Genomic DNA, 27,624 nt, shown 5'->3' with positions numbered 1-27,624 from the left:
AAGCATCCCACAAGAAAACTTTGTGATATATGTAATTTTTCAAGCACAGCTTTATTTCCCTGTCCCGAAGGCAAAAACTTAAGAACAAAATTGAAGTTCAATCTGGTCCCAGACTTGGATATAATCCAGCTGAGATAGTAAGGTAGCAAGCAGGCAGCAAAATGCTGTGAAAAGGAAGTCAAGCTGAGAGGCCATTTCAAAACTGACAGAACAGGTAGGAAGCAGAAATACCCACTCAATTAGTGACCAACCAAATATTATTGCTAAAAAAGACAGTAGTACTACCTCCACTACCTTTTATATATTACTTTTTTTTATATGAACACAGCATAGAATGGACATTCTTGAAGAACACTGAATGAGGCTAAAAGCATCTAGAAAAATGCTTTTTTCAGCATCCTGACAAAAGCTGGGACACAGTGAGTGTTTTAGTACAAGATTCAGCAACTCACAGCACAAGCATCAGAAACCCAGGCCCATAAAGATCTTGGGTGAAGACTGCAAACCACCAATACCTAGGAACAGCACCAGCAGGGAGCTTCTCCCACTAAATCAAAGCTTGCCAGAAGTTACGAGCATCTAGCATGGATGAAAGCGGCCAATGAGGCATTCAGTGATATTTTGTGTCCAAGCAGCAGCACCTTCTGGCGGTTCCCACACTTGTAAACATGTAAAAACTCCTGACACAGAAAGACTCTGTGCAGCATTCCTCAAAGGCAACTGACCCCTGCTTTACTACATTGTATCCTCATAAAACTGTGGGGTTTGTAGGCACATCCACAGCAATGACAAGTACATCAGTTTGTCGTGCCAGAACAAATAGCGAACCGCAAAGTGCACAAGGCCACAGGGTATCATCCTACCATAGCTGCGATTCAGCATTAGCTTCCTTTCACTTGTTCTCTGATTAAGAGCAGAATATCCAATGATACAAAACTGCTCTTCGTTCTTTAACACTGATACTAGAACACAGCAGCTCTGGAAAGGGAAGGCAAAATGAACCATTCCAATAAAAATTGTACTCAATCCTACACAAAGATTAAAATAGAGTTTTTATTGATGGAATAACAAAAGTGCTTTTCTTAAATATTTTTTCAAAATACATTTATACAACTTACAATAATATATCCAAAATAACTGTATATACAAAACATTACCTTGTTTAATGTATGTGCTTTTTTTTTTCTGAAAATTACAAAGCAACTTTTTGGCAAAGTTCAACCTTAAGAGGTGATAGTTTCGAAGGATTAAGAAAAATAGAACCTGAGGGAAAGTGACACGTAAGTCCATGACAAGCAAAAAGTTCTCCATTTAGTTAAATAAAAATGTTTTTTGTGATATTTTTCACATTACAAAAATAACAGAAATGACGAAATAGAAAAAAAAGATGACGGATGCTTTTCTCATCATTTTATAGAGCAGCTTCTCTTTCTTTCAGATATAGGAACTTGAGATAAGAGTGCATGTCAAAAATGAATGCAAGTAAGGACAGCAGTGCCCTGCTGTGGCTTTCTCTTGTGTGCAGTGTTTCTTAGCTGCTGTTGATATGGTTGACCTGATTGGATCTGCGATGGATTTCTTCCAGAAAACTCTCAAGCTGTTCTATCAGCATTCGTTTTTTAAACCTGTATTTAAAAGAAAGCATAATAATGGATGCACACAGTAACACATAGAACACTGTTCATAAAACATCTACTGAACCCTAGAAACTTCACTTATTATTTTAGGTCCAGCACATGATGAGGTTATATATATTCTCATACGTATATACTCTGTCTCCTAAAGTTCTGGTAAATTACTAACTTGGCTTTTCCGTTTAAGGAGAGAATACAAAAGTATGCTTACTACTGTCTATTCTAGCACGTTGCTGAACATCACTCAGCCCTCAGAAAGTCACGAAAAAGAGAGTTACATGTTTGCTGTTTCCAGAAAAAAGTGTCTGAACTACAGAAAAAATATATGCCAAAAGAACTATACTCCTAAAGGTGGCAACAGCTTTTAGGAATTATTTGCATGCCTTCACAGTGCATTCACAAAAGTTAAATGAAGTTGGTACTGGTGAAGGAAAAGCCATTACACAGTGTAGAGCAGATTTTCTGACACGAAAATAACATTTGAGAAAGAAATTAAAGAAAACACAGACATAATCCATACCTGGAGTCTCTGCAGTTCTATTCCATATTGACGACCTAAATTTGAACGGCAGACCATTCTGTCACCTTTGCTTACGGCCCTGCCTCAGCGCACACAGCTCCTTGCTGTTTCCAGCTAGCCCTCTCCCTTGCAACATTTCTGCATCTGAGAAGCCACTGCTGACCGATGCTTTGGCAGCCGCACGCATACTCAGAGACAAGTAGCAATAAAAAGATCACCCACTTTCTCAACTCAGTTCTGTCCTGAACTACACACCACATTCAGTCCTATGACCTTATCAAACCCCGGCAAAAGCCTCTGGTCCTGGCCAGGCCTCCCAGTCCATGTTCCTGGCTCACAGAAATATCGTATCTGCCCTAACTCCCAAACCAGACTTCCCCACAATCTCAGCTTGACCACGGGGAAACAGCTCCCCTTCCCAACCACTTACTATCTCGTTGCATACCCATGCTCTGGGCCCTTACTGATCCTTCTCATCACAGTTCTCCTCTGGAACCCCACAGAAACCCCACACTTCAAGTACTGCTTCCCCTCCATTCCTCCTCGTTGCTTTCACAACTGCACCCTGCTTGTTGAAAAGTATTAACCTTGGAAACAGATAATTATTCCTTCTCATTCCCTCCAGTAAAAGTCAAATTATTTCAGCTAATAGCAAAGTGCTTTACTATAATATATCCTAGTGAAAATTTAAAATGCTCATATTCCATTCACATGACTGGGTAATGTTACTTCCCAGAATACCTTCAAGCTCCTCTGAAGCAGCTGTACAAGTTAACAGCAGAGATTTCCCAGAAACTTAAAACCTGGTGGAAGGTGGGGAAAAAACACATTTCTAACTATTCTCACATTACTGTTGGCACAAGAATTCAAGTTTACGGAGCACTATGTCCCGCCCATCAGTACATCTCACTGAAAGTTCTTTTCCAAATGCTGAACCCTACAGCAAGCTTTTTTTTTTCCAAGGCAACAGAAAATTTACCACATTGGCTAATATTGTAATTAACAGAATTAAATATTGACTTTCATTCAACCATTCACTCTGCTAGGAAAACTAGTACCTTCAACAATAAAACTTCCTTGACCAGCTCTAGCTATTGAGCATCAAGCTTCAGTATTATTTTGAAATTGGTTGTACTAATTCTGGCCAGCACTTTTATCACAAGTGGGTACTGCCCAGCATTTTGTCTAGGTACACACTTCGGACTTTGCTATGTGTATTAGTAGCTTAAAGCTCTTAGTTTGGAGAAGAAATAAAAGGGAATTGAATCTCTCATACTGAGAAGCTGGCTGATTTGGAGAATTTTGATCCACGTCTTGTCAGCTTTTGCTCTAGACTATTTAGCAGAGAATAAAAAACCACTTATTCTTAGTGCTAGAACCATAAATGGATTGCTATGCCGACTCCAGAAACACTGAAGACCTCTCCACTATATAGTCTAACTTATTTTAGCCTTTTCCTAAATAACTCTTCATTTTGTGCATCCAAAGCTATAGCCATGTCATATGTCTCTTGTTCAGTGAGGATTCCTTGTAAGCACTACTACTACTACTCATCGAGGCTGAGCCAAAAGTGTACCACTAAGCATAAGAGAAGTCTTTGTCAGAACAGAAATAGCCAAAAATTTGATATTGGGATGTGGTATCACCTCATCCTTAATATTTTCACAATTGACTGGAAAAACAAATAAATCCATTATCTACCTCATCTTGATTTCTGCTTCTCAAAAGTGACAGCTTTTCTGCTATCAGAAGAGGAACCTTGGGGCAGCTGGTTTCCAAGGGAAGCTGAAAACTGTAGATTGTTTTAGAAATCTTCCTCTCCCCTTGCAGCTCTAGTGGATTAACCTGAAGAACTGAATGGGGACTGGTTTTAAACATGCATTTTGTTGCTGAAATGCTCAAGAGCTTTCTTAAGTCTGTGTCAGAGTCAGAGCTCCTTGGAGCAGTGAGAGAGAGCAGGCATACCAAATTTGAATTCCATTCCATGGCATAGCAAATGTCAGCTATCAGTTGACAAAACAAGACTGTCTTGACTATGCTGGAAAGCCTAGAGAGGTTTCCCGCAGGGAGCAGGGAACCTTGCTTAAATTTGATAGCTTGCCTGGATAAGGAAAGAAGCAGAGAACTGCACAGGGACTGTAGGCAGCGTTATCCAGGTGGATAAACTGCCACACTGTAAAAAAATCTAACCTAGGAGAGAAGAGGAAGGAGAAAGATGAAGCTGTTCCTGCACTCAAACCAATAAAAACTGGAGTTTAACAACAGTCAACAGAAAGAGAATTGCCAGCCTTTTCCACCAGTAGATGCAGAAAAGTGTTGGCTATGGCGGGAGACAGGATTTAATTCTGATGCATCCAACAGCAACACTCAACTGCTGCCAAATTTTGTAGGGAAAGAGCAAACTCAAGATAACTGGAATAGAGAGGCTGTGCAACAGAAATGAGAATTACAGATGATCTAAAAAGCCTAATTTCAGAGGCACAAATATTTCAAATCCACTAAGGGCTGCCACAGACTCCAGGAGCAAAAGTATTGTTTTGGCGTGCTGAGACAGTGAGGAAGCATGTATAATCCACAGGCTATGGAACAGCTCTGACAGGTGATATAACGATAAAGACAGATCAAGCAAAAGCATGATAAAGTAACTGTTGCTATAGGAAGAGCTTGACCTATATAAATATATGTGCCCCACTGTGCTGGCAGTAGAAGGCTAGAGGAGCTGTACAAATGTCCAACATTCAGTGTACCTTAAACTCTCAGTATGGTTGTATTCAGAAATTACTTTGATTTTTATTCAACCATAAAATTCGTTTAATAATGCCACAGGAAGAAAGCTGACTACTACAAAAGCAGATTAGAGAAAAAAAACACAACTGTTTTTTGAGACTTCTGAAATAACCTTCAAAGTTATATTTACAATCCAAGCAAGATGCTGGAATTATTAGTTCACTTCGACTCAGACACTATTGGTTCTACTCATAATCATGTTTGTTTCTTTCCTCTTAGTAAATGTGTAGAAGGCTAAGCAAGTGTGGTCAGTCTAAGGATGCTGTAAGGAATACTTTCTAGTTGGATTAATAACCCAGGGTTTAAATCCTCAGGCAAGTCTCTCTACTCCAGTGACAAACTACCTCCCATTTCCACAGCCTCAGACAGGACTATAATATCTCTGAAGGAAAAAGTCTGAAGAGCAGAGATATATCTTTAAGGAGCATACCTGGATCTCAAAACTATTTTTAGGACAAGATTTTGAGTTGATGCAGAATAAGGGATTACAACTGTTTCTGAAAGCCTAATTCACAGTAATATGCAGTTCCATCAGTTTTTCAAATTAGCAGTACAGCAACACCTGAACTTTGGAACCTGAATCATTTTCTAAAGTCACCTTCTCTTTCTACGCCACTGTCCATCTGCATTTATGGTGATTCTGCAGTTACAGCTGCTAACATTTTTAAGACAAAATCTGAGGCAAAAAGGTAAGCTTGTGCAAACAACACACATCAGGAAGATTATGCACTTGGTTTTTCTAGAGAATTATTTACCTGCAGTGCAAAGCATTTCATGGCATGTTTCAAACAAAGAACTGAATGGTTGTCAAGCAGTTATGTGTGGCAGTACACGGTGCAGTTCTATAAAATTAATGCAATTCAGTTACCTACCTTGAAGCTTCTTTAATAACATTTTGTAAAAATATCAGTCGGGTTTGTAAGCTTCCTTGTACATGCTTCAGTAAAAAGAAGATTCTTTCATATTCTTCAAGATACAGAGAAGAGCAAAATCACTGTTACTTAAGAAACACCTATAGATACCTGTTGTAATAGATCTGAGTGAAATCTGAGTGAAATACAACAGATTTCATTCAGCTTTTGTAAGCTTTTAGGATATATCTCCAATCAACCAGGCCTGTAGCAATGACATACTGTTTAACAAACACTAACACTAAAAAACATAGGATACTGCATTTTAGGATATTACTGGAACACCTAACAAGTTAATTCTAATACTGATAATATAAAAAACATTACTTTCAAGAACATTGATAAGTATAGCAAAGTTTTAATCACTCATCCAGGAATTTTTTAACAGAGATTTTAAAACATATCTTTTCAGTTTTAAATTTATTTTACTTCAGTCTCGTGGTTCAGTATGTTTCTAAAATAGTGATCTACTATGAATTCTTTATCTAGCTCTCAGGACAATCATCTGAAAGAGAGATTTGGTATACTTACTCCTTCCTGGTTTTCGGATCTCTTTCATAATTTGTGCTCTTAGTTCTAGATTAATCTCTCTGGAACTTCTACAATGCACTGATTTTTTCCCTTTGCTGGGTGAAGACAGTGGCAAGTTCTCTTCTGTACTTTGTTCTTTACTACCCGATTCCTCATGATTCTCCAAAAACCCATCAACATTCAAGTTATTCCCTAAATGTTCATGGCCTACGTCCTCTGTAGGAGCTGCCGGTCGATCCAGTGAATTGAACGGAGAAGAGGACATTAAAAACTCTGAATCCACAGTATTTGGGAAAATGTCTGAGGAAAGTGGGTCTGTAACATGATTCTCAACCACATCATCCATTGTAACCTCATTATTGGTTTCCAATGCTGAAAAAACAAAGATTACACTTGCCAGTTTCACATGCTTTATCATCTGATAGAAGTCAACGAGTCAGTTCAGTATTAAACTCTTGTACACCTATGCTCCAGCTTGTATAGTCTCACACCAGGCATAAGAAAATGTGTTTGTGGGTTGTAACACTGAGCACATTACTATATCTCCTGGCAATTAATGGCTTAAAAAAATGGCAAGTATAGCCTTTATATGAAAAGGGAAATTGCTATACGGACTACCAACAAAAGAAACACCACCTGTAAAATGTGCTTTCATGACCTGCTTGACTTTCCCCTTAAATCGAACTGGCAAAGTTTACTTTAGTGCTGAACAGACAGTGAGACTGTTACACAGCACCTCCGCTCCACAATGAGAGAAGTGAATTCACCGCACTACAACGAAATTCAAGTTAACTTCATGTTGTGGTACTTTTTGAGCATTTGAATTGCCAGGGCAAAAAGAGAACACCCTTCTGACCGTCTACATTGTCTCCTCATTTAATACAGGAAATACATTGTTTATACTGGGAAGTTCGTATGAGAAACCTCTGTCTGAAGGACTATATTAACTCTTTCTGTAATTAACCCCAAATACGTACTTAAATACTTCATTTTCAAAAATGAGGGATAAAATTGCCATATTAGGGAAATCAGCCAATGGTATTTCTACATAAGTGTTTTTCATAAATGAAAAAGCAAACTCTCTAAAGCTGACGAAGATTCACTTACTTTTGTGAACAGGAATAGGTTTAACAAGGTCAGGCTGCGTTTGTGCGATTGGTGTTGGTGGCCCTTTTCCCCCGATGTGGTTATTCACAACCGGAGGAGTTTGCGGTCGACCTCTGAGCAGGGGGGACATACAACGTCTTCTTTTTGGAATCCCTTGCATACTTGGTTCTCCAGGTCTTTTATGTTTATTTTGAGGTCCTGATACAAATTCATCTGCTTCATCTATCATCATTCCCTGTAATGAATTTAACAGAGAGAATTCTTAAACTTTACACCAAAAACACATAAAATACAATGAATGTTCTGATGATGTTTACCACGTATAAGGCAATTATGTATCACACACCATTATGCACTGAATTCTCAAATATCAACCAAATCCTTCCTAGACTAAATCAATGTACTTAAGGCCCTTATCCAACACCCTTGTCAAGTAAGACAACGGAGTGGGCTGTCAAACTTCCTTTTCAGTAATTGCAAAATGACTCAAACATTTAAAAGCAGAGGTCTAAATGATACTGGTAATTTGGTCAAGTACAAGACAGATTTGGACAAAAGGGAGAGTCCACGCTCTCAAAGTTACGGGAAACTTTTTATGGAGAAAATTTGGTAAAGGAAACATGATTAGGTATTAGGTATACTACAGTGACAAATGTATTTAATGTATAATATAATTCAGAGGCATAATATTAGTTTTCCAATAAAGACTGCCCTCCACAGGATACTACTGATGGAAAAACATCTGAGATGCTTTCTTGTAAGTAGTACTTTTCCAAATACTTGAAAGTGTTTCTCCAACACATTGCTCTCTGAATAGTCTAATCAGCAGTGCACACATTACAACAGCACATGATTTAAAAAGCTTTATAGAAAAGTCACCTTTTTGTCCAATTTGAAAGGATTGCCAAATGTGTGAAGCCTTCGTGGTTGATCAGGATCAAGCTCTCTGAGTGGAGAAGGTATTTGTTTTAGGTACTCCTGGTAGTTTCCCATTTGTGCTATAGGTACGCTGTGAACTTGATCTATCATAACAGAAGAGTTTATTAATATACAATACTGCTCACCCTATGAGAATTTAGTCTATATCCACTTCACACCTCCAGTTTTCAGTCTTTTATCAAATGCATTAACAAAACACATGTGAAAACTCACCATTATTCTCACCTAACTGGTATTTATAACACCATGTTTCGAGTGCAGGAAACTTGCTTAAATGAATCATTACATCTCTTGTGTATTTATCATTATGACAAGGAAATAACCAGCAGTTGTCATGCATGGATGTTAGTTTTCCAATATGTCCCTTAAGTTTTCAATAGGGTAGATGGGTGAAAAAAACTGAGACTGGGAACAAATTATTACTAAAACATTACTACAAACAAAAGACATAAATGCAAAGCAGTAGTGCCATGCTGCATCCAGCTTTGACACAACTCTCTCCAATTTTAGCCACACAAAATTTAATTATTGAGACTAGCATTTTCCCAAAGCAACAGTGATTTTTCACCACCAGAATAAACAAATTCTTCAAGTCTATAGGACTCAATTCTAAACTTGTTATGGGTTTAAAGTTGCCAAGCTTTTGATCAAACAAAACACATGCTAGCAGAAATAGCAGGAAAAAAAACAACATTAGTTTTTATGTGATTTAACCCAGTCGCCAAAGAGCAACTTCTCTGCATTTCACATGACATTATCACTTGATCACAGATGTTAATCTGACCTAAGCATTGGCAGGACTAATGTAACATCCACTTTCACTTGCATTGCCCTTCTCATTTTCTCCAGTTATTTCATCATCTTCTGTTTGTTAGATGCCATAAAGCAGTGCCAGAAGACACAGCAGAAAGGTATAAATTAGCAGACTACTGAACTATTTGCTCTTGGCCTAAGGGCAAAAGAATCGCGCTAGCAGCACCCAGTGAGCCATCCTACTTTTCCACTGCTCACAATCCACTTGTACAGAGAGTGATTGCAACATTCAGAACTGCCCTGTGATTTTTTTCTTAGACATATCAAGAAAGTCGGGGAAAAAACAGTGCACAAAAAAATCTTATGTAAAAGCCCAAGTCTCCTCATACAGACTAAAGGACAGAGCAGGGAACCCGCACCTCTATCCTCACTATCTTTTTCCCAGGAAGTGATTTAAGGAAAAAAAATCTAAAACACATGCAGTTTAATGGCAGTATCAGATATCCACTAAGTTTTAAATAACTACGCTGTTTGTTACAGTCCTCTTTTTTAGTAACAATTATACCATGGTCAGGCAAAAAAAATAAACTGTTATCTAACCTTCATCTTGTCCTTTGAGGAACTTGCGAGTACTCTTCAGTAAATTTGATCTCATTCGTGTTAACTGATCCAAAAGATTTCTTCTGGGTATGTCATAAGCATTTCTAAAAGTCTGAGGTTTCACATCCTATTGTTCCAGTAAATAAAGTTCCAATTAATTCCATGTATGAAACAATATCTAGCATTTCAATGGAAGTATATTGAAAATAACAACATTACACACAGTGGTGCTTACCTTATTCAGCAAAGCTATTTGGAACCCAGCATACTCCTTCATATTGAGGTCTAGAGGTCTATGAGGAATTTCCCCAGTAATCCCCTGTAGCAGATGTTGAAAATCGTTCCTATGTGCCATAGACAGGTTGTGTGATCTGCTTCTGACCTTAATTCCAGTCTCTTGCGCTACCTTTTTGCCTACAGAGCCAATGACTCTATCGGACTCTATTTTGGCCTTAATTTGAAATAAATAAATAAATAAAATTGACAATATGCTCTTAAAAGGATTAGTCAGACTTATTCATTTTAAAAACCTACCTAGAAGATTCAACAATGTGCTAATACACTATGATGACTATAACCAGGATGAGTGCTTAAGTAGTGCTTAATACATAACCACTTAATGCTTACTACAATTTTAAATATAGTGAACAGTTTGTGCCTAGGTCTTCTGCATATTTCTCCTCTGCTGCCCGTTATGGTATCTAAGCACCAATATGCATGCAATGCTTTTATTTTCATAAAATGCCATAATTTGACTAGTAATTCTCTGCAAATCTATCTGTACTCACATAGACTGTTTTCTACAATAAGAGCTAAATACTGTAACTCTCAAAAGACCGATTCTCCCACAACTATAGTTGAGATCAGTCAAAAATGGTATCAACTTTTAAAAAGCTCAATATGAATAGTCACAACATTAATCAAACAGAATTGGGTATTATCATATATTTCATATTTATTAGACAGACCTAACCCTCAATATTATGTTAGATTTGTACCAAAATTTAACATGTTCATAAGTGCCAGCTTTTTGGCAGAACATAGTTGAACAAAGAGCCAAACGTAATTTCATAATACATCTGCCAATGTTGTTTTTGCAGTTTCACATAAATTTATAGACTACTCAAAATTTGAATATGTGCTTTAGAATACTGAGTCTCTACTGGCAGTGCTTTTCAGAAGTCAGAAAAGCTTCAAGTACAATTTGCAGTGCATGTTGCTACATTTTGGGAGTCTAAGATGCCTAGGTCGAGACACCAGTTCACAGAATACTGAGCAATATGACTACAATTTAAAAGAATATACTCTAAATTTCAAGAGGTTTGCTTCCTCAAATAATCATTTATATTAATGTTTTAAGAGAAAGCTGGTCCATAAGAACTCATTAGCTAAGTTACAAATACTTGCACTACTGTTTCTTGAAGTTTCAAGCCTACTGTATTATTTTAATATCTTGAAAGCTTAACATGCACAGCTCAACAAAATAAAAGTGGAGGTAGCAGGGCAGAAATGCTTCAGCTGGTGCAGGAGACTAGTCAAATGTATGAGCACGATTCTGAACACAGTCAACCATTTCAAAAGGTCACTTGCCACTTCTACATCTGTATTCTTACTTGAGATTCTGAATTATGTCACTTTATATTTACTGAACACTTCCCATTGCATTTCACAAGCCAAAGAACAGACACTTTCTGATTCAGATGCACAAAGTACACATCCCTATTTTCTGAAAAAATGTTAGAACATAAAGCTTTAACATCTAAGGTAAGACAACATGTTTTCTTTTGGACAAAAGTATGTTACTGTCTGTACAAGTAAAAATGCTCCTTACACACACAAAAAAATCTCAATTTGTACCTCTATCTTTATAGTCAGTCTATCAAATCTAGATTTAAATGTCAAATTTTCCCTCAAATCAGAAGACCAAAATGCTTTTTTTGCTAATTGCTTATGGGAAGGTATTAACTTGATCTTTCTGCTCTTTCTTCCTCAAAGCCATTGAACTTGAGTATTTTAAGATTATTCTTATATTAGAATAAATTTTTACTGTTCTTTTACTTCAACTTTACCTGCTGACTCAACTTTTTGAGATAAGAAATGACACTGTAACTAAGTCCATATTCCACATTGTCAGCTATAAGGTTTGGTGCTCCCATCATTCTCACAGCTTTCTTCAAAGGCTGAAACACAGAATATATTGTATAGTCATATTTAACTTTATAAGGGTTGTATACATACTTCAACTAACCATATTCATTTCAAATAGAACCTGAGGTCCTCAAAGTTAGAAAAGAAGAAAAACAAAGACTTTCAGGTAGTATTTTTTTGTTGTTGTTTTAAAGCATTGTTCCATTCATACAGAATCAATTATTAACAGAGATATCATTATATATGAGTCACAGCTGATGAAATTTTCATAACATTCAGGTCTCCAGCCTTCCACAGGACTCCAGTGAAAACAGTAAGTATTATTATGCATGAAGGTTAGCTATTCTCTCAAATTAATATATACTCTACTCGAAATGGGGAATAACCCATAGCAGAAAGATATTGGCTGTTACATAATAAAATAGAAATTTTAACACAGTAAGTCATCTCACCCCAAGATAATAAGGAGGCATTGTCTTCAAATAGCTTTCAAATGACTGTCGCCATTTCAACGTAGGCTTTGCCTTGTGTACTTTAAACAAGTCATCTGATGGTTGTAAAAAGAAGAGAAAAAGTGAAAGGCATGTCTAGACAGCATTGCATCTTTTCTTCTAATAAAAGAAAAGCAAATTCCTCAGTGCTTAAATTAATATATGTATTTTAACATATATGCAAAACTAAACTGAATATACACACACAAAAGATAAATGCTGCAGCCAAAAGATAGAACCTGATAAATTATTTATCAAATTGAATTGGTAATTGAGACAACAGATTGGGAAAAACGGCTCCTAAAATAATGAAAGAAGTGAGACCAAATCATCATTCTTTCAGATATCTTTAAGTAATTTATCTTACACATTGAGTCTGAGTCAGGAAGGTCAGCCAATTGGTAACAAGCGAAACAAGTCACAGATGATAAATACATTGCTCAACATTCAATCTTTCTACCGGTGTGTAATTAATATTAGTATTAATTGCAGTAATCTATTTAGATGAGACAATTTTTCAATTGCCTACCACCTAAGAAAATTTTTATGAAGTCGTATTTACCTAGCAGTGGAAGGAGGACTGGATAATTGTAAGGCATCACAAATAAATTCACACAATTCAGCGCTGTACTAGCTTTCAAGTAACCAAAAGGATGACCAAGTTCACTGTATTTTGCACTATTGCTCACATATACCTGCAATAAAACACATTATATTGTATGTAAATCCAAAATATTTTGTGCTGAAATTGATTACAAAATGAAGTCTATTAAAACCAGCATTCTTTAAATAAATTCAATTCAGCATGCGCTCTACTTGCCTGCCAGCAGGTCTGAGGGGATTTTCTTTCCAAGATAAACTGGGTCAGTGGTGAAGGTTCTAACTCATATTTATCAAAAGGCAGTTTGTCAATGACCATCGGTTCACAGTCAGTACAGGAAAATTTCACCACAGGATGAGATGTGCGAGGTGGCTAAACATAAGAATTCCACTGTTAATAAGTCTGCACAACTATTAAAATGAAATTGTGCTATGACAACCAAAGTAATACAGGTTCTTTGGAAAAACAGACATATTTAAGGAGCCTATTCAATACAGAATTCATATATATTGTTAATGAGTCCTAAGCATTAATTTATGTTAGCACTGTCTTAAAATGTCTTAAAATAAGGAATCTTATTTTCTACATATACACCAATTATTTTACCTAATAAGCTAGAATAGTACGCAAATAAAACTTCTTGCATATACACAAAAACTTTGCAAATGGAAATAAATCACAAAGGGGACAAAAAAAAAATCGTCAATGCTACTCAGGTACATGCCCATTTTTACTCCCTACAGAAGCAGGCGCTGTACTTTTGCATTTGCTGACTTCCTCCAGCACTTTTCCTTCTTGGCAAATTTAAGTTACAAAAACCAGACTGAATTATAATAACCAAGAGCAGTATGAATTCAGAAAGCAAGCTTTAGAACTCACATTTTAACTAGGCCTGTGAAAAACTATTTCAATTCAAGCAGTTGAAGTGTTCGGATTCAACCTTTTTATTAATCACAAGGAACAGGCCCCTGTGCCTTGGGTTTCAAGTATAAGTCACCAACATATATGAAATTTCTTTTGCTCAAAGGGAAAGCTGATTTTTTGTGTGTGATGAAAATTGGAGCTATACGCCTTCAACTGAAGGGTTTTCAGGAGAGGAACATGAGTTCTTATACTTACCCTGAGCCTCCTCCAAGGCCACTAGAATCTGGGGAAGAGCTCCATTGGGAAGCCTCCTTCCATTTACTCTCTTTACAAGAAGGTAACTAATAAATACATAAGACGAACTAGAGGAATACAGGGTTTCTTGGACCTTCCTACCACCTCACCTTGAAAGTAATTTTTCTACATCTATAAGCTCTAGCCTCTTCCCTTTAGGATGAGCTATCCAAACGTTATCTGCCCACCGAGCTGGTCTTGCCTTGAGTGTCTCCACTATGAGGAATGTGTACCGTCCAAGTGCACACAAAACAGGAGGCACAATCAACTGAAGGAACTGCAATTTTCTTCAAGGAAGATGCCTCCAATAAATACCTGTGGTGGAGTTTTTGCCCAAGCCATGAAGCAATTACACTAGCAATAAAAAGGCTGCAAAAGAAGTTGAATGCTAAGACTTGAGAAGTCCAATAACCCTCAGCTGGACAGCAGAATTATTTTTACTTCAGAGCAGTGGGAGCAGCCATTTACTTGTTGATCTGCCAACATAATTAGCAGCAGACTTTCATATACATTTAAGAAAGCCTTGATAGCATCATCACCTACAGTACATGAAACAGTTGTTGGGGTAGCACTGTTTGAGACAACTCCATTGTAGATCAGACAAGATGGACGAAAAAATATCTAACTATGGACTCTTAAGTAGACAAGAGTCACAACATATGCTAAGTTTTAACACTTTATTTTCAGAACAGTAAGGAAATACAAGTCTTGAAACACTATCAGCAAACTTAGCTCCCCAACAGCGCATAAGGAACATTCAATGTGGAATTCCAACTGATATCAACAGGAATTTAGCTGCACGTGCAATAATCCAGTGCTTTATGCAGTTATGAGAGCTATACATGCTACAACTGAGAGAAGAATTTTTTCTCATTTTCTCGACATCTGGGTAAGCCAGCCTCATGTTTCAGCAGATTTAGTTCAACAGCTCTTCACTTGGCAAGATCTAATTGAGGAATCTCAATCAAGATCTGCAGTAGCAGACAAACTGTACTGACTGGAGGTAGATATGCCATTGATAGCGATTACAGGTACACAGGACAGTTTTCCTAGAGCAGGTTTTTAATATCCAGTGCACAATGACACTCTGTTTTTTAAATGACTATAGAACATTTACTTTTATTCATATATGCTAGCTTGCTTTGTAGTTCAGAAGGGCATCCACGTCCTTCAATGAATGTGGCCACAGACACCAGCAATATCAAACCTGTAAATACAACTACAATTTCATACTTGTATCACTCCTCAACAACTTGTATTTCAAAGGACTTTATGTATTATTCAAAGAAAGAAGATAAAAATTATGAAAAGTTCAGCAAGTTTGCTAGTCATTACACTAGTTTCAAATCAGAAAACCACAAAAATCAATAAAATCCATGATGAAATGTAGGGAACAATTATACAACTGCATTATTTCTACTTTAATGATTTTCAAAGATTAGCAGAGACACAAAAATACATTATGCTATACTAACAATTAGTTCTCAGACCAAAAGGAAATGGCATACATTCTTGTATGAAAGTAAAATTAATTCTGCAGGTAGTATTTAAAAAAAACAAGGTGAGTTCCTCTACTTGGGATAAACTGAAGGTATGACTACACTGAACAACAGCAGATGAAGTTACATTCACCGGCTAGAATAAAGACAGAACTACCACAAGGATTCAAAATTGGGAAGATCATACTATCTTCTATTAATACCATCTGTGAGGCAATAGAATTTCACAGCTTATTGTCAAAGTGCCACCTTACTTCTGGCTTGATATTTTAACAAAGTTCAAACAGAAACACTACATGCATGTACTAGGTCAAATAGATCTGTTACAGACAGTTTCTTAATGCTTGAAAGTTCCTAAAAAGCAAACCCCATAGTATTATTTGCTCATCAGTAATTCATCTGAGATAACTGCAACACAGTTTACATGTTTTATTCCTTCTTAGGTCACACTGCTTTTACAGTGTAGCTACCATGAAGTACGCTTCTCAAGATTTAAAAATCAGTGAATCACAAATCCTGGAATATTCCCTGACACACAAACCCTTTCGCTTTATCTAACTTCAGTACGTACCAGTGTTGGAGAATTTTGATCTGGCCAAAAGGACTCGGGAACAGGCCAATGACCTATAGGAACCCCAGTTTTAGGGTTTGGTCTGACATAAATTAGTTTGTGACAGCTGTGCCAAGGTTGGGGTCCAAAGGGTCTAGATATATCCACCTGCCCATCTACAGAAGAAAAATGTTTTATAGAGTCAAAATAGTGTTAAAACTCAAAAAGTGTATTAAACCACTTCTGTGAAGAGTTTAAGAACTGTACCCCCAGTTAATATTATTTCTAAGAATAGCAGATAGTTGTCAGTAAGCACTTCTGCAAAAACCCAAACTATGAGAAACCAAATAAGCACTGAATGTTTACAGGATCAGAGCTGAGAAAGCCAATTATCTGGAGCCTTTCATAATAATAAATTTCAAATCTCCATGCATTAAAGCAAAATTGATACACACAACTAATACTGCTGGACTAACTTTTTACTGCAGCAAAGCAGGATTAAAAAAAAAATCCCACAAACACTTCCAAGTAACATCCTAAGAGGGACCTAGCTAAGCCATTTAGAGCAAGAAGTTAAGGCTGCACAGTCATTTTTGCCATTTTAACTCTTAATGCAGCCACTTTACAACTTTAAACAAAAAAGGATAAGCATATAAACCCACAGTATTTCCATATAAAACTATTTACATTTCTAGCTGGCTGAAAACTACTGCTTAAAACTCATGAACCCATTTAACTATGCTTGAAGTGAATAACTGCATTTAAGACTACTTGAGTATTATGACCAAATGTAGAAGTTTTACACACTGTCTAGCAGCTACAGCCAGTATTTGGAAAAGTACACCAGAATTTCAGACCTAGCAGGTCCCTTTTGTAGTAATGTCTTTTAAATTGCAATAGTTTTCCTTTTGTTTTGGCAACTACTACATTAAGTTCAGTAAATTATATTGATAGTCATCCCTGCCATTTGATATCACAGTGTAAAAAATTTCAACTACCTTCAACTGGTGAGGGATCTGGTCCAGCTTTTTCAAAATTTATTACCACTCCACTTTGCACTTTTTGCACCAACGACTCCAGACACTGATTCAGCATTCTTGGAGAGCACACACAATATGATCGGCCTAGAATTAAATAGTCAAGGTTAAGGTTGTCCAGTGTTTCTGTCCTTACTTTAACTTTGATCATTCAAAATCGTTCACCTGCCACACACATTGATTTATGTATGGATCACTGATTTCAAGGCTCTCCTGAACACTCCCTCTTTGTTTAAGCAGCAAGGCAGCCTAGCGAAGCAGTGACAGTGTTAGACACGCCTCATTGGAAATGTTTGGGTTTTAGCCCCCTAATGACTAACTCAAATTTGTGGTTGCATTCATGGAAAATGGGCTCCCCCTTGTGACTGACATCAACACTCAACTGTCCGCAAAATTTAGTCGAAGCACTGTTAGCATAGCCTATATTACAGTCAGAAAGCAGTGGAATCAAATCATTTCGGAATGCTTTTTAAATCCCTTTGTTTGCTTTCTATCACATCACCTCTGATGCATCAGAAGAATCATTATGTTTTCAATACATGACGTAATCAAAAGCTTTTACAAACAAATAATAAAACTAATGCCTGAGTTTGATCTGGAATATAATTTCTAAGAGATTAAGAATATGAGTTCTGACGAAGAGAAAAAATCAATTTTGCAGAATTATTATGCATTCTGCATGATCTGGAGAGAAAAAAAACCCAATCTAACACAACTACTTCACTTTTGTCTGCTTTAGATCAGAGTATGACAGGAATTTAGCAAAATGTACTGCAGAACAGAATCAATTTCTACAATTCCTAATTGTGATACTGAGGTGTGTTAGAAAGAAGTTTTCTCTTCAAAAAAATAGAAAGTAGATTCACACTCTCCCAAGACAGGTTACACTAAACTGTAGCTTTAATGCAATAAGTGTCTTTAGTCTTGGAGTCCTGAGTTTGAAAAGTAACATAAGAACTTAGAAATACTTATTCCACCGCATCCACATGATTAATAGAGCTAAATTGAATCCATTTACATTTTCAAAAGTATTGACTTGTCAAAGGAAACCAGGGCACTCACCTCCTGTGACCTCACACATGGGTGTGATTGCCGAGTCATCCACCGGTACCCCTGTTACCTGCTCCGATTCCGGTGCTGCAATACCGGGCAACCGGAGAACCAAAGCAAATAACCTCTGATCCCATCGAAAGGGTTCCTTAGTCAACTCGCTTCCAGGTAGAGGGGAATTGAGAGGTAAATGGAGCTGAAAAGGAATTTAAATCTGTAAATGTACTGCTTTAAAAAAATATTCAGGTCACAGTGATGGCAATTCACTCTACATAAACACACTTACAACCTCTGCACAGATATTTATCATTTAATCAACACTTCAAACGTTTCAAGACAACATGATGCACGAAGTTGAGAGTTACAAACCAAGTGGGAACAACTGGTTTTTAAAACTGATATAAACTTCAGAATCAATAGAATGTTTTCTTTAGAATGTCAGCAGTAAGAACTGTTTCACTGCAGCATTCTTTTGTTCAAACAACATTCTGCAGAACAGGCCCATTCTGAGATCAGTCTTTTCCTTGATCCTTCACAATAAAAAGCACAACTGAATGAAAAGGTAATGTTAATCTAAGACTCCTGCTGAAGAAATGTAACTTGGGTACAGTCGCTCAAAAATATCAAGCTGCCAGGACCTACTCCAAATTCAGTTTTAACAAGTGAACTAACGTGGTAGTTAGGTTATAGAATCAGAAAGCAGAGATTTTACATAACTTGGGTATATCTCACAACTAAACTCACGCCTGTGCTTTAAACGAAAAACAGAGATTAAGATTAAAATCAACACTGAAATGTAAAATGAGTTCTCACTTTTAGGTAATACATAACAATAGACGCAGCTACCCATACAAGGAAGAATTGCTTGCCATGCACGACTGCGTTGCCTCTGTCTGGGAAGAACTACATAAAAGTTTTAGTTCAAAATATTGAAGATACCATCCAGGGACATACAATACATGTGAGCATTTCTTTTTGCTTTAATTCCCAGAAGAGACAGTACAGAGATTCAAGTTTCAGACTTCAAGCATGCTGCACTAAAGATACAGCAATGCTCAGGATATTATTTATAAACTTCTAACAGCAATAGCCAGAGATACTAACAGAACATCTAAAGTTCCCAGGGTTAGCAGTAGTTTTATAACCAGTTAACCGAAAGAAAAAAAATCAGTGCTTTAGCTTCCAAGGGATTGCACAAGGCATTCAGAAGACTCCAGCCTCTTTTTGTATCCAGATACCTCACACAGATTAGTGGAAAAAAGAAAGCTTATCAAAACATTCAATTACAGAAGCCCTGAATAGATAGACTAGACTTATAACAAGTAATTACAAGTTTCAGAAAAATTTGATAGATCCCTGGCTGATGATACCATTGCCAGTACAAGCAAAATTCTCCTTTAATCTGGAGTACTGCAGCCATAAAGCGGGAAAAAAAAAAATCCCCAAAACAATGACTCAGGTGGTGCAAACAGTTCCACTACAAAGCCAAATACAAAGGTTAAGCCCAAAAGCTGAAGCAACTCAACAGTTTCTCAAACACTTTCATTTGCTTGTTTTAAAAAGATGAACTTGAAAGCACTAAACCTAACTTCCAAACTGGAAACCCTCAGCTATTTCTATTCACATAATTGCAAGCATCTCATATTGGCAAAAATACACACCTTCGTGTTTGAAAAATAATCAATCTATTGACACAATCTCAAAGCCAAGAATAAACACAAACCCACTCTCGTAACACACAACCAAGAACCAGAACACCTTGGACTTTTCAGTACACCTGATGCTTCCTCCTGAATTTCCGCTTTTGCTGATGCAAGCAGAGAGCACATGTGAGAAAAGCACTATTTTCCCCAAATGTTTCATGTGAAATTGGTCAAAGGGCACTCAGCTATGTATCTGGTTTCTTACTGATTCATATGCATGTCTTTCCCTTTTTTTGCACAAAGAGCCAGCAATGCCTGCCTGGCAAAGAAAACTCAGTTAAAAGAATAGCCACACCCTTAAGTGAACAGCTTAGAATCTTGACAGTACAACTCAATTGCAAGCACTACACCATCCTCACTTGGGGCTATTATTAAGGAATGCCATTCACCAAACTTTCCTACTTAGATCTGACTGAACCAAAGATTTACTAGCCATGAAATGCACATTTCATCTGCAAAACATACCTGTGTCACAGCACTGTTTTTCTTCAGGCAACATATATAAGTATTTTTTTGATATATATATTTATATATAGAAGTATCCCGCTGGACCCTGCACCAACACTATCCTGAGTTCAGTTTATCTCAAACTACAAAACCTTTCTTTGGCTCAGCTGGTTATATTGAGAGAACCCCAAAACCAAACAGTACTCAGCAGCAGGCCATTGCATTATGTACATATTACTATCAGAAACATTTTCAAACTGTAAGATGACATACAAAGCCATCAACATGAAGTCAAATGTCCTCACTTCCTTTCTCACAGTTTAATTCCAGTTAAATTTAACATCCATGTTACTGGAGAACTTATAGATTTAAACCAGGCCTCATTCTCCACAGACATTAGTAACTTGGTCTTCTCGCCTCTAGTTACTTTTTTTTAAGTGGTATTGCATTACTACAGCAACTGCATACCTGGCAGAAAATAAGACAGGCCTAGAAATGTACATCGTGCATTTCTCTTTCCCCACACATGTTTCAATATGAAGGCACGCATATCTTTTTCTCTTTGTCCTTCATATTGATTGTTGAGAAGCTAGACTGAACAATTTAAACGTAAGCAATGGTCACCAGTAATGGTCTTTAACTTGTTGTCTATATATAATGACACACCAGCGTCCTCCCAGCTTAGAACTATAAAACAGCTGGTTTGTCTCAACACTAGTCTGTAGGAGCACACACAAACCCTATCATTCCCAAATGCCACAATGCTACAATAAGATAGCTGTGTGTGCCTTACACCCCTCTTCCCTGCGTTTAAAGCCACTAAAATGTTCAAGAACTGAGAGGAGTTGGAAGACAGCCTGTTAGTGAGGAGATCTTAAAGAACTCTGTTATTGGTGAGCAGCTATTCTGTTTATTCCGAGTCCTTGTTTCTACATACATTTATACGATCATAAGAAGCAGCACAGTCTGAAATCCTCAAAAAAACATCAGAGGATCTTAAGAGACCCTAGGCCTAAAAAAGCTAGATCAGCATTAGAGAACTCTGCAGTGGCATGGTAGCTGGTGAAAGAGTGCAATGCTCTTCTGGCAATGACTGCACATACAGGCTCACACATTACAATAGGCAGCACTAGCACTGCTTAAGTTTAGTACCCAGGTAATTACAGGCAGCTCCGTGCCGGAAAAACAGTTGTTACACAATTAGGTACTTAATAAAAACATCCATATAGAGGCAGTCAGCTTCTTTGTCTTTTTGTATTAAAAAAAAAAATCTTAAAAAAAAAATAATCAGTAAGTTACTTTCCTTGCAGGCTTTTCTGGTACCCATAAAAAGACAAGACACATCTAACATTCCAAGCAAACGCAGCATTTCAGCCTTAGAGGACTAAGGATGGGCAACAAGATTCATGCCCAGCTGAGAAAACAAGCTGACAGACTGAGAAACTCTAAACAGAGTTAACAGCGTTATGCTTTCCTATCTTTTTCCATTCCATCGTATGCAGTTATAACACAAAGATAGAAAGCTACAAATCATTCTTCCATAGGAAATAAGTCACAGAGAGACAGAGAGACAGCAAGTCAACTGACACACCATGTCAACAACATGATATACTTGGCCATTCCGATGCTAGCATTAACCACGAGCAAGCGCACACTGAGCCGATAGTTACACAGAATCCACACATCACAAGCTCTGGGGCCCAGTGCCAAATGCTGTGATCCTGGCAACTGCTGCCAACAGGAATAACGTGGGTAAGGAAGGATGGGAACATACATCTAATGAGATCTGCCGCATATTTCCTGCAGAATTTGTTTGGGAATCAAGATTTTTAGCTGGAAGAACTACAATTAAAAACATTATGGAGCATTTACTCTTCCTGATTACTCTTGAAAGTAAGCAGGACTTTGCCACTTGTTACAGTTAAGGGATGCAAGATCATCAACCCTGGGAAGGATCAATGTGACAATGCTAAACAGTTCTGGGATGAGGAGTCAGGAAAAAAAAAAAATCACCGATTCCTCCTGTAAGAGTCTCTTATAACTGCAAGATCAGAAGAATGACAACATACAGAAGCCAAACAGCATTGCTCATGCTTTTTGCTTGCATAATCATTAATCAGAATGTATCAATTGGTCAACAACACAGTTTCAGTCTTGCAAACAGGAGCTTAACGCTTTCTCTTAAAACAGAGAGTATGTAGAAGGAAGACAAGGGAAGATAGCCCAGCAGCTGCAAAACCGGAGAACCATCATGTTTTATTTCATAATACAAAGAGGAATGAGAGAAATCCCCTCAAGCAATTAAACACTTGTTAGAAGAAAGATCAGGAAAGGGCTAAGACCAAATATGAGGGATCAGGCCAGAAGTAAAAGCCACCCTACGAGGAGTCCACAGCATGAGACAATTAATGATGGTATTCCAACAGCAGGAGCCCATCCCTTCCTCACGTTATGACTGGGACAACTGAATCCATGGAAGATTCTGGTCAACGTGCAATGCTGAAGTAGAATTGACACTGGCACTCTTCAGTACGCTGGCACTCTTCAGTACGCTGGCACTGGTGCATTAGAAGTCAGTGTCAGAAGCGACAGGACTGAAAATCCTACTAACTTGTGCTGTTGGAGATAATTGCATCATCTCTGTCTTCAGTCTGAGGAACCACATCCATCAGAGACATGGCAGTGCTGAACGGTTAAGGCTCTTTATCTGCAAAACCTGTATTAAATTCCACAAAGGAACAGGACATCTGAAGAATTCCACAAGAGCTCTGAAGCAGGATTTAAGCTTGACTGCTTCACACTAGGGCAAATGACAGTGTTCCCACAGTGATAAAGCTGATTTCATTGGTAAGAATGCAAATGTTCACCTGAATGACAAAGATTTGAGAAAACTTGCCTCCAGGTTCCACGCTGGCTTCATAGGCTTTTTAAAAACAATGTTCTGTCCATTCTCTTGTACGTACATTTTAAAGGACCTAAAAATATACTGCCTCAGTCCATGATAAGAACCTTACACAGGAAGTAAAAACACTGTTGTCCTAGCCAGCGGGGTATGATCACTTCCAACACCAACTCTGAAAAGCCTCTCCAAAGTCAAACCCAAAGAACAGAACAGACATTTGAAAGTGACCGAAAAGCTTTGTTATCAAATAGAAGAGCAACAACAGATATCTGTATCTCCAGGGTGGTGTTACTGTATTAATCCTGCTTCATTTCTGCATGTATAACTGGAGAGGTAACTGTAAAGGATGCTCAGGCCACACTAAGAAAAATTCTGATCAATAGGACACATGTTGACAAAAGAAAAAGATGATCCCTGAAAGACAGAAGCACCCTTGGATACTTTGTTTCCCTGCTCTTTGATAGTGTTAAGGACGTTCCTACCAGTACAGCTATGGCAAAAGAGGAAAAAAAATCACATCCATTGCTGGGTATGAAATATATACCCTGTAAATACATGAATAAAAGCTTGCATTTTGTCTTGCAGGAAGTAAGAGCAACAGTCACTTTCAGTTCCTCCAGAAGGCAATGCCTTTAAATTTGCTCATTTACCGGGAAATCATTAGTTCACTATCATTAGTAGAGCAGATTCTGCATCTCTAGAACGTAGTTTAGCAATCACCAAATCATCTAAGTACCAAACTCGGCCCAACGTCACAATCATGACACTAAAACTCCGGGCATAGTACACACTTTTCAGTCAGCACTGCTCATGAGTAAAGCCTAAATTTAGTAGATTAAAGCAGTCACCAGAAAAACCCTTTTCTCAACATAAGTTGCAACAATTTAAAGATGTGAATGTGTGACCAAATGTTTGCCTGATGGTAAGAAGATGTCTTCTTGTGAAAACTAAGGTGAAAATGTTGTACCTACATTTGCAGAAAAAGGAACACACACACACACAAAAAAAAAATCACTGGCTATGAAAAAATCCAGATGCTTGCTGTAAGAAAAAGAGCTCGTGACAGCCAATAGAGCTTTCTTCTGTAAATAATTTTGGATAAATGAGTAAGATGAAAGGAAATGTAATGCAGAATTATAGAACTGTGTACATTAGAAGGACATGTGAAGGTTATACAGTCCAGAGCCTTCTGATTGCTCAGGGCCTTGTCCAGCTCTGTTGTGAGCATCTCCAACAATGCAAATCTCACAACCACTGGACAACCTATGCCAGTGTTTTATCACCCATACAGTTAAATTTTTTTGCGATATTCAATCAGAATTTCCCAAGGTACAATTTACAGCTATTCCCTCACATCTCAGCCTGTGCACCTCCAAGAAAAGCCAGGCTCACTCCCCCATTAAGCTGTTGCAGATGGTGGTAAGACACCCCTCACCCCCAGAGTCTTCTCGTCTAAAGGCTGAACAAACCCAGCTCTCAACCTCTACCCAGATGTCATTTGCTTCATCCCCTGAGCATCTCGGTGTCTCTCACTCCAGAACGTCAATGTCACATTTTACAAGTTAGTCATCTGACAGCAGAGAAATCGCTTCTCCTCAGGAAAGGACTTAAACAGCTAAGTGATTACCCAATTAGCTCTTAAAAAAACAAAACAGCATTCTGCTGCTAACAGCACTGAATGTTGTAGAAGGCTCCAAAAATGTCACGCTATCCTCTGTTTAATTAACACTTGCTTGCTGATAATCCCTGTAAATATGAGGCTGCTATTCTACTCAAGTATTTTTGGACCATACCAAATCAATCACTGGATTAAGCTGAAAATAGCTTATTGGGTAAAAAAAAAATACGATTAAAGTGAGGTTTTATTGGTATCATGGATGAAGGCATTCCCTTTCAGTTACTGACTATGGCTATTTGTTAGCAGTCCACATAGAATTATCAGGTCATTCAACTTTCTTCCTTTAAGTCAGACACATTACAAAAACATTAAAATACCACTTTCCTTACAAACAACTTCTGCAAGTGCCGTAAGAATGTGCTACAATAGAGGATTAGGAGAAATTCGAGTAACTAATGAACAGCAATGTATGACAAGTTAATATGTATAGTCAAATGTGGTGCACCACATGGAAAAGTCCGAATCCTCCCCTTAAGCCCTACAACAGACCTTTGGATACCAAACTTTTCCCTGAAAAAGGAATAAGCTAAGAGATTTGTTGTTGTTGTTTGGTTTTACTACTGCATGGAATAGGATCTGAGCTGGTCAGACCAACTCCATACCTAGTCACCTCTTCCTTCTTTTCAAGGAAAGAATTCAAAATGGCCAGTAAGTTAAAATAGCTCAGTGTCTCAGCATTTGCTATAGATCCGAGTTTACCAGATGTCTGAACAGGCATTGCAGTGTATTAAGATCTGGTGTTTTAAACTGCTCTACAGATTTAATTTGCAATACTTTTCTTCAGCTCTTATCTTGGATTATAAGGATGCTACTGATTTGATTATAATCACTTTAAGAGCCCAGTGTGAAAGCAGTCTATATTTCACATACTCCCTAGTGGCCGCATCCTTTGGGAAATCAATACATTAATTTGGGTCTATACATAAAGAATTTATATCTAGATCAGTTGAAGACACACATGTTTTACACAAATGAATTTCTTCTGCTGTCATATCTGAATAGCCATGAACTCCCTGGATAGAAACAGCTAGCCAAGTCTACAACAGGCCAACAGTTTTACTACATGCTGCTGTCACCTGTGACATGGAAAAAGAGCTATTCAGATTTTTGTAGTACTACTGCATAAAATTACCACAAATTAAAAGCAAAAAAGATATAAGTTTAGGCTACTAATGAGCTTACTTTTGAGAAGTCATTTACGCTCCTACTGCACACAGTATTTGAACATGTTTAGCCCACATGATTGCAAACAGAGGTCAGACCTTACCTCTTCTTGTATCCCACTGGTAGTAGTTAATTTACTTCCATCAGTAACTGTTATAATTATTGCTGGCTCCAGAAAAAAGGGGTTTCGTCCCTAAGGGAAAAAAACAATTTCACTTAAAATGCTGCACCATATTTGTAAGCTTCTGTTCAGTCATTAAACAGCCACTGATACCCACCAACACCACAATGAGGCCTGAGGTATTTATTCTCCTGTACTACGCAGTATAGTGCTATGGGGTTTTGAGTCTTTTTGCAGTTAGGCCCTGTAGAGCCAGACACTTAATATATCTGTATTCAACAAATGCATACAAAAACACGGCAAAAATTGTTAACACAGGACTTCAACAACGTGTACCGCAGTATTCTGCCAAACTAGCAACAGTTTAGAGGAGCAACTGTCTCTTCAAACCAGAGATACTTCCAGTTCCCTCTACTCCAGGGTTGATTTTATGCGTGATTTAATGACCGTGTGACCAACTAAAGCATTTGCATGGTACCTTGTGATCACAATCTCCAGGTAAGAACTAATACTCTATGCACTAAGGAAAACTCTGACATGAATAGTACCAGTTATGTTTTGAGCAAAGTTGTTCAACCATGCATGCAAACTTACTTCAGAAACAAACACTTGAAAAATAGATAAGCTTTCTATATGAACCATTTAAGATAGAAACATATACAAGGTAAGACATTCTGTGATCCCACCAAGACATTCAACTAGTTTAGCTGTAACAAAAGAACTTGGTTTGCTATTGGCACTTCCCTTTTCATACTGCTGCCAGTATTCTAGGAGACTTCTGTCCCTCCTGAAAAAGAGGATCTCAGTAATCCATGCACCTGTCAACTCCAAGCCCAGGTAGCCCATTCCACTCTAGTTAGGGTCAAAGATGGACTGGACAAAAGCCACCACAAGCTTTTGTCTGCTGGGTCCTACTCTCTCTCTATTGCAAGCTTAAGGCCTTATTTTCCTTCTTCAGAAAACAATACAGAAAAATACAGCTAGACCCACATCCTAGTTCTGTTTATAAATACAAACTATCTCATGAATGCTTACAGTATACTCTAAAAATATGGAGACAGAACTAACAGGGAAAAAGACCTTTTAAATCCACTTTTTTAGAACCCATTTAATATAAAGGATTATCTACTGATCGTGTACTTAGAACAGAAATACCACCTAGCAATTTGAAAAAGATTTGGTGAGGGGTGTCCAGCTTGAAGTGACACCACAACACTTACAGTGATCACTTTATGCCCACAGAAAAATTAAAAAGTTATTTGCTCGATGTCTTCTCAAACCTTAGTGAAAATC

General features: G+C 37.6%; 1 protein-coding gene across 3 annotated transcripts in view; it reads right to left on the bottom strand.

Moving 5' to 3' along the window:
• Window positions 1-1,066: 1,066 nt before the first annotated feature.
• Window positions 1,067-27,624, bottom strand: part of INTS6 (integrator complex subunit 6) — a 46,007-nt gene continuing 19,449 nt past the window's right edge. For 2 of the 3 annotated variants that reach the window (XM_075421176.1, XM_075421166.1), the window contains 15 exons: window positions 26,314-26,403; window positions 18,329-18,512; window positions 17,228-17,353; window positions 16,251-16,405; window positions 13,242-13,394; window positions 12,984-13,116; window positions 12,383-12,477; window positions 11,852-11,962; window positions 10,018-10,233; window positions 9,783-9,909; window positions 8,370-8,512; window positions 7,491-7,725; window positions 6,384-6,755; window positions 5,814-5,907; window positions 1,067-1,625 (listed from right to left, as the gene is read on the bottom strand). In XM_075421176.1, coding sequence (XP_075277291.1) covers window positions 1,532-1,625; window positions 5,814-5,907; window positions 6,384-6,755; window positions 7,491-7,725; window positions 8,370-8,512; window positions 9,783-9,909; window positions 10,018-10,233; window positions 11,852-11,962; window positions 12,383-12,477; window positions 12,984-13,116; window positions 13,242-13,394; window positions 16,251-16,405; window positions 17,228-17,353; window positions 18,329-18,512; window positions 26,314-26,403 — 2,328 coding nt within the window. In that variant the 3' untranslated portion in view covers window positions 1,067-1,531. The remainder of the gene's footprint in view (window positions 1,626-5,813; window positions 5,908-6,383; window positions 6,756-7,490; window positions 7,726-8,369; window positions 8,513-9,782; window positions 9,910-10,017; window positions 10,234-11,851; window positions 11,963-12,382; window positions 12,478-12,983; window positions 13,117-13,241; window positions 13,395-16,250; window positions 16,406-17,227; window positions 17,354-18,328; window positions 18,513-26,313; window positions 26,404-27,624) is intronic. The other variant, XM_075421186.1, reaches the window with a different exon arrangement.

Source organism: Opisthocomus hoazin, chromosome 1 (genome assembly GCF_030867145.1).
Source record: "Opisthocomus hoazin isolate bOpiHoa1 chromosome 1, bOpiHoa1.hap1, whole genome shotgun sequence".
Lineage (NCBI taxonomy): Eukaryota > Metazoa > Chordata > Aves > Opisthocomiformes > Opisthocomidae > Opisthocomus > Opisthocomus hoazin.
This window is presented reverse-complemented; position numbering and strand designations above follow the sequence as displayed.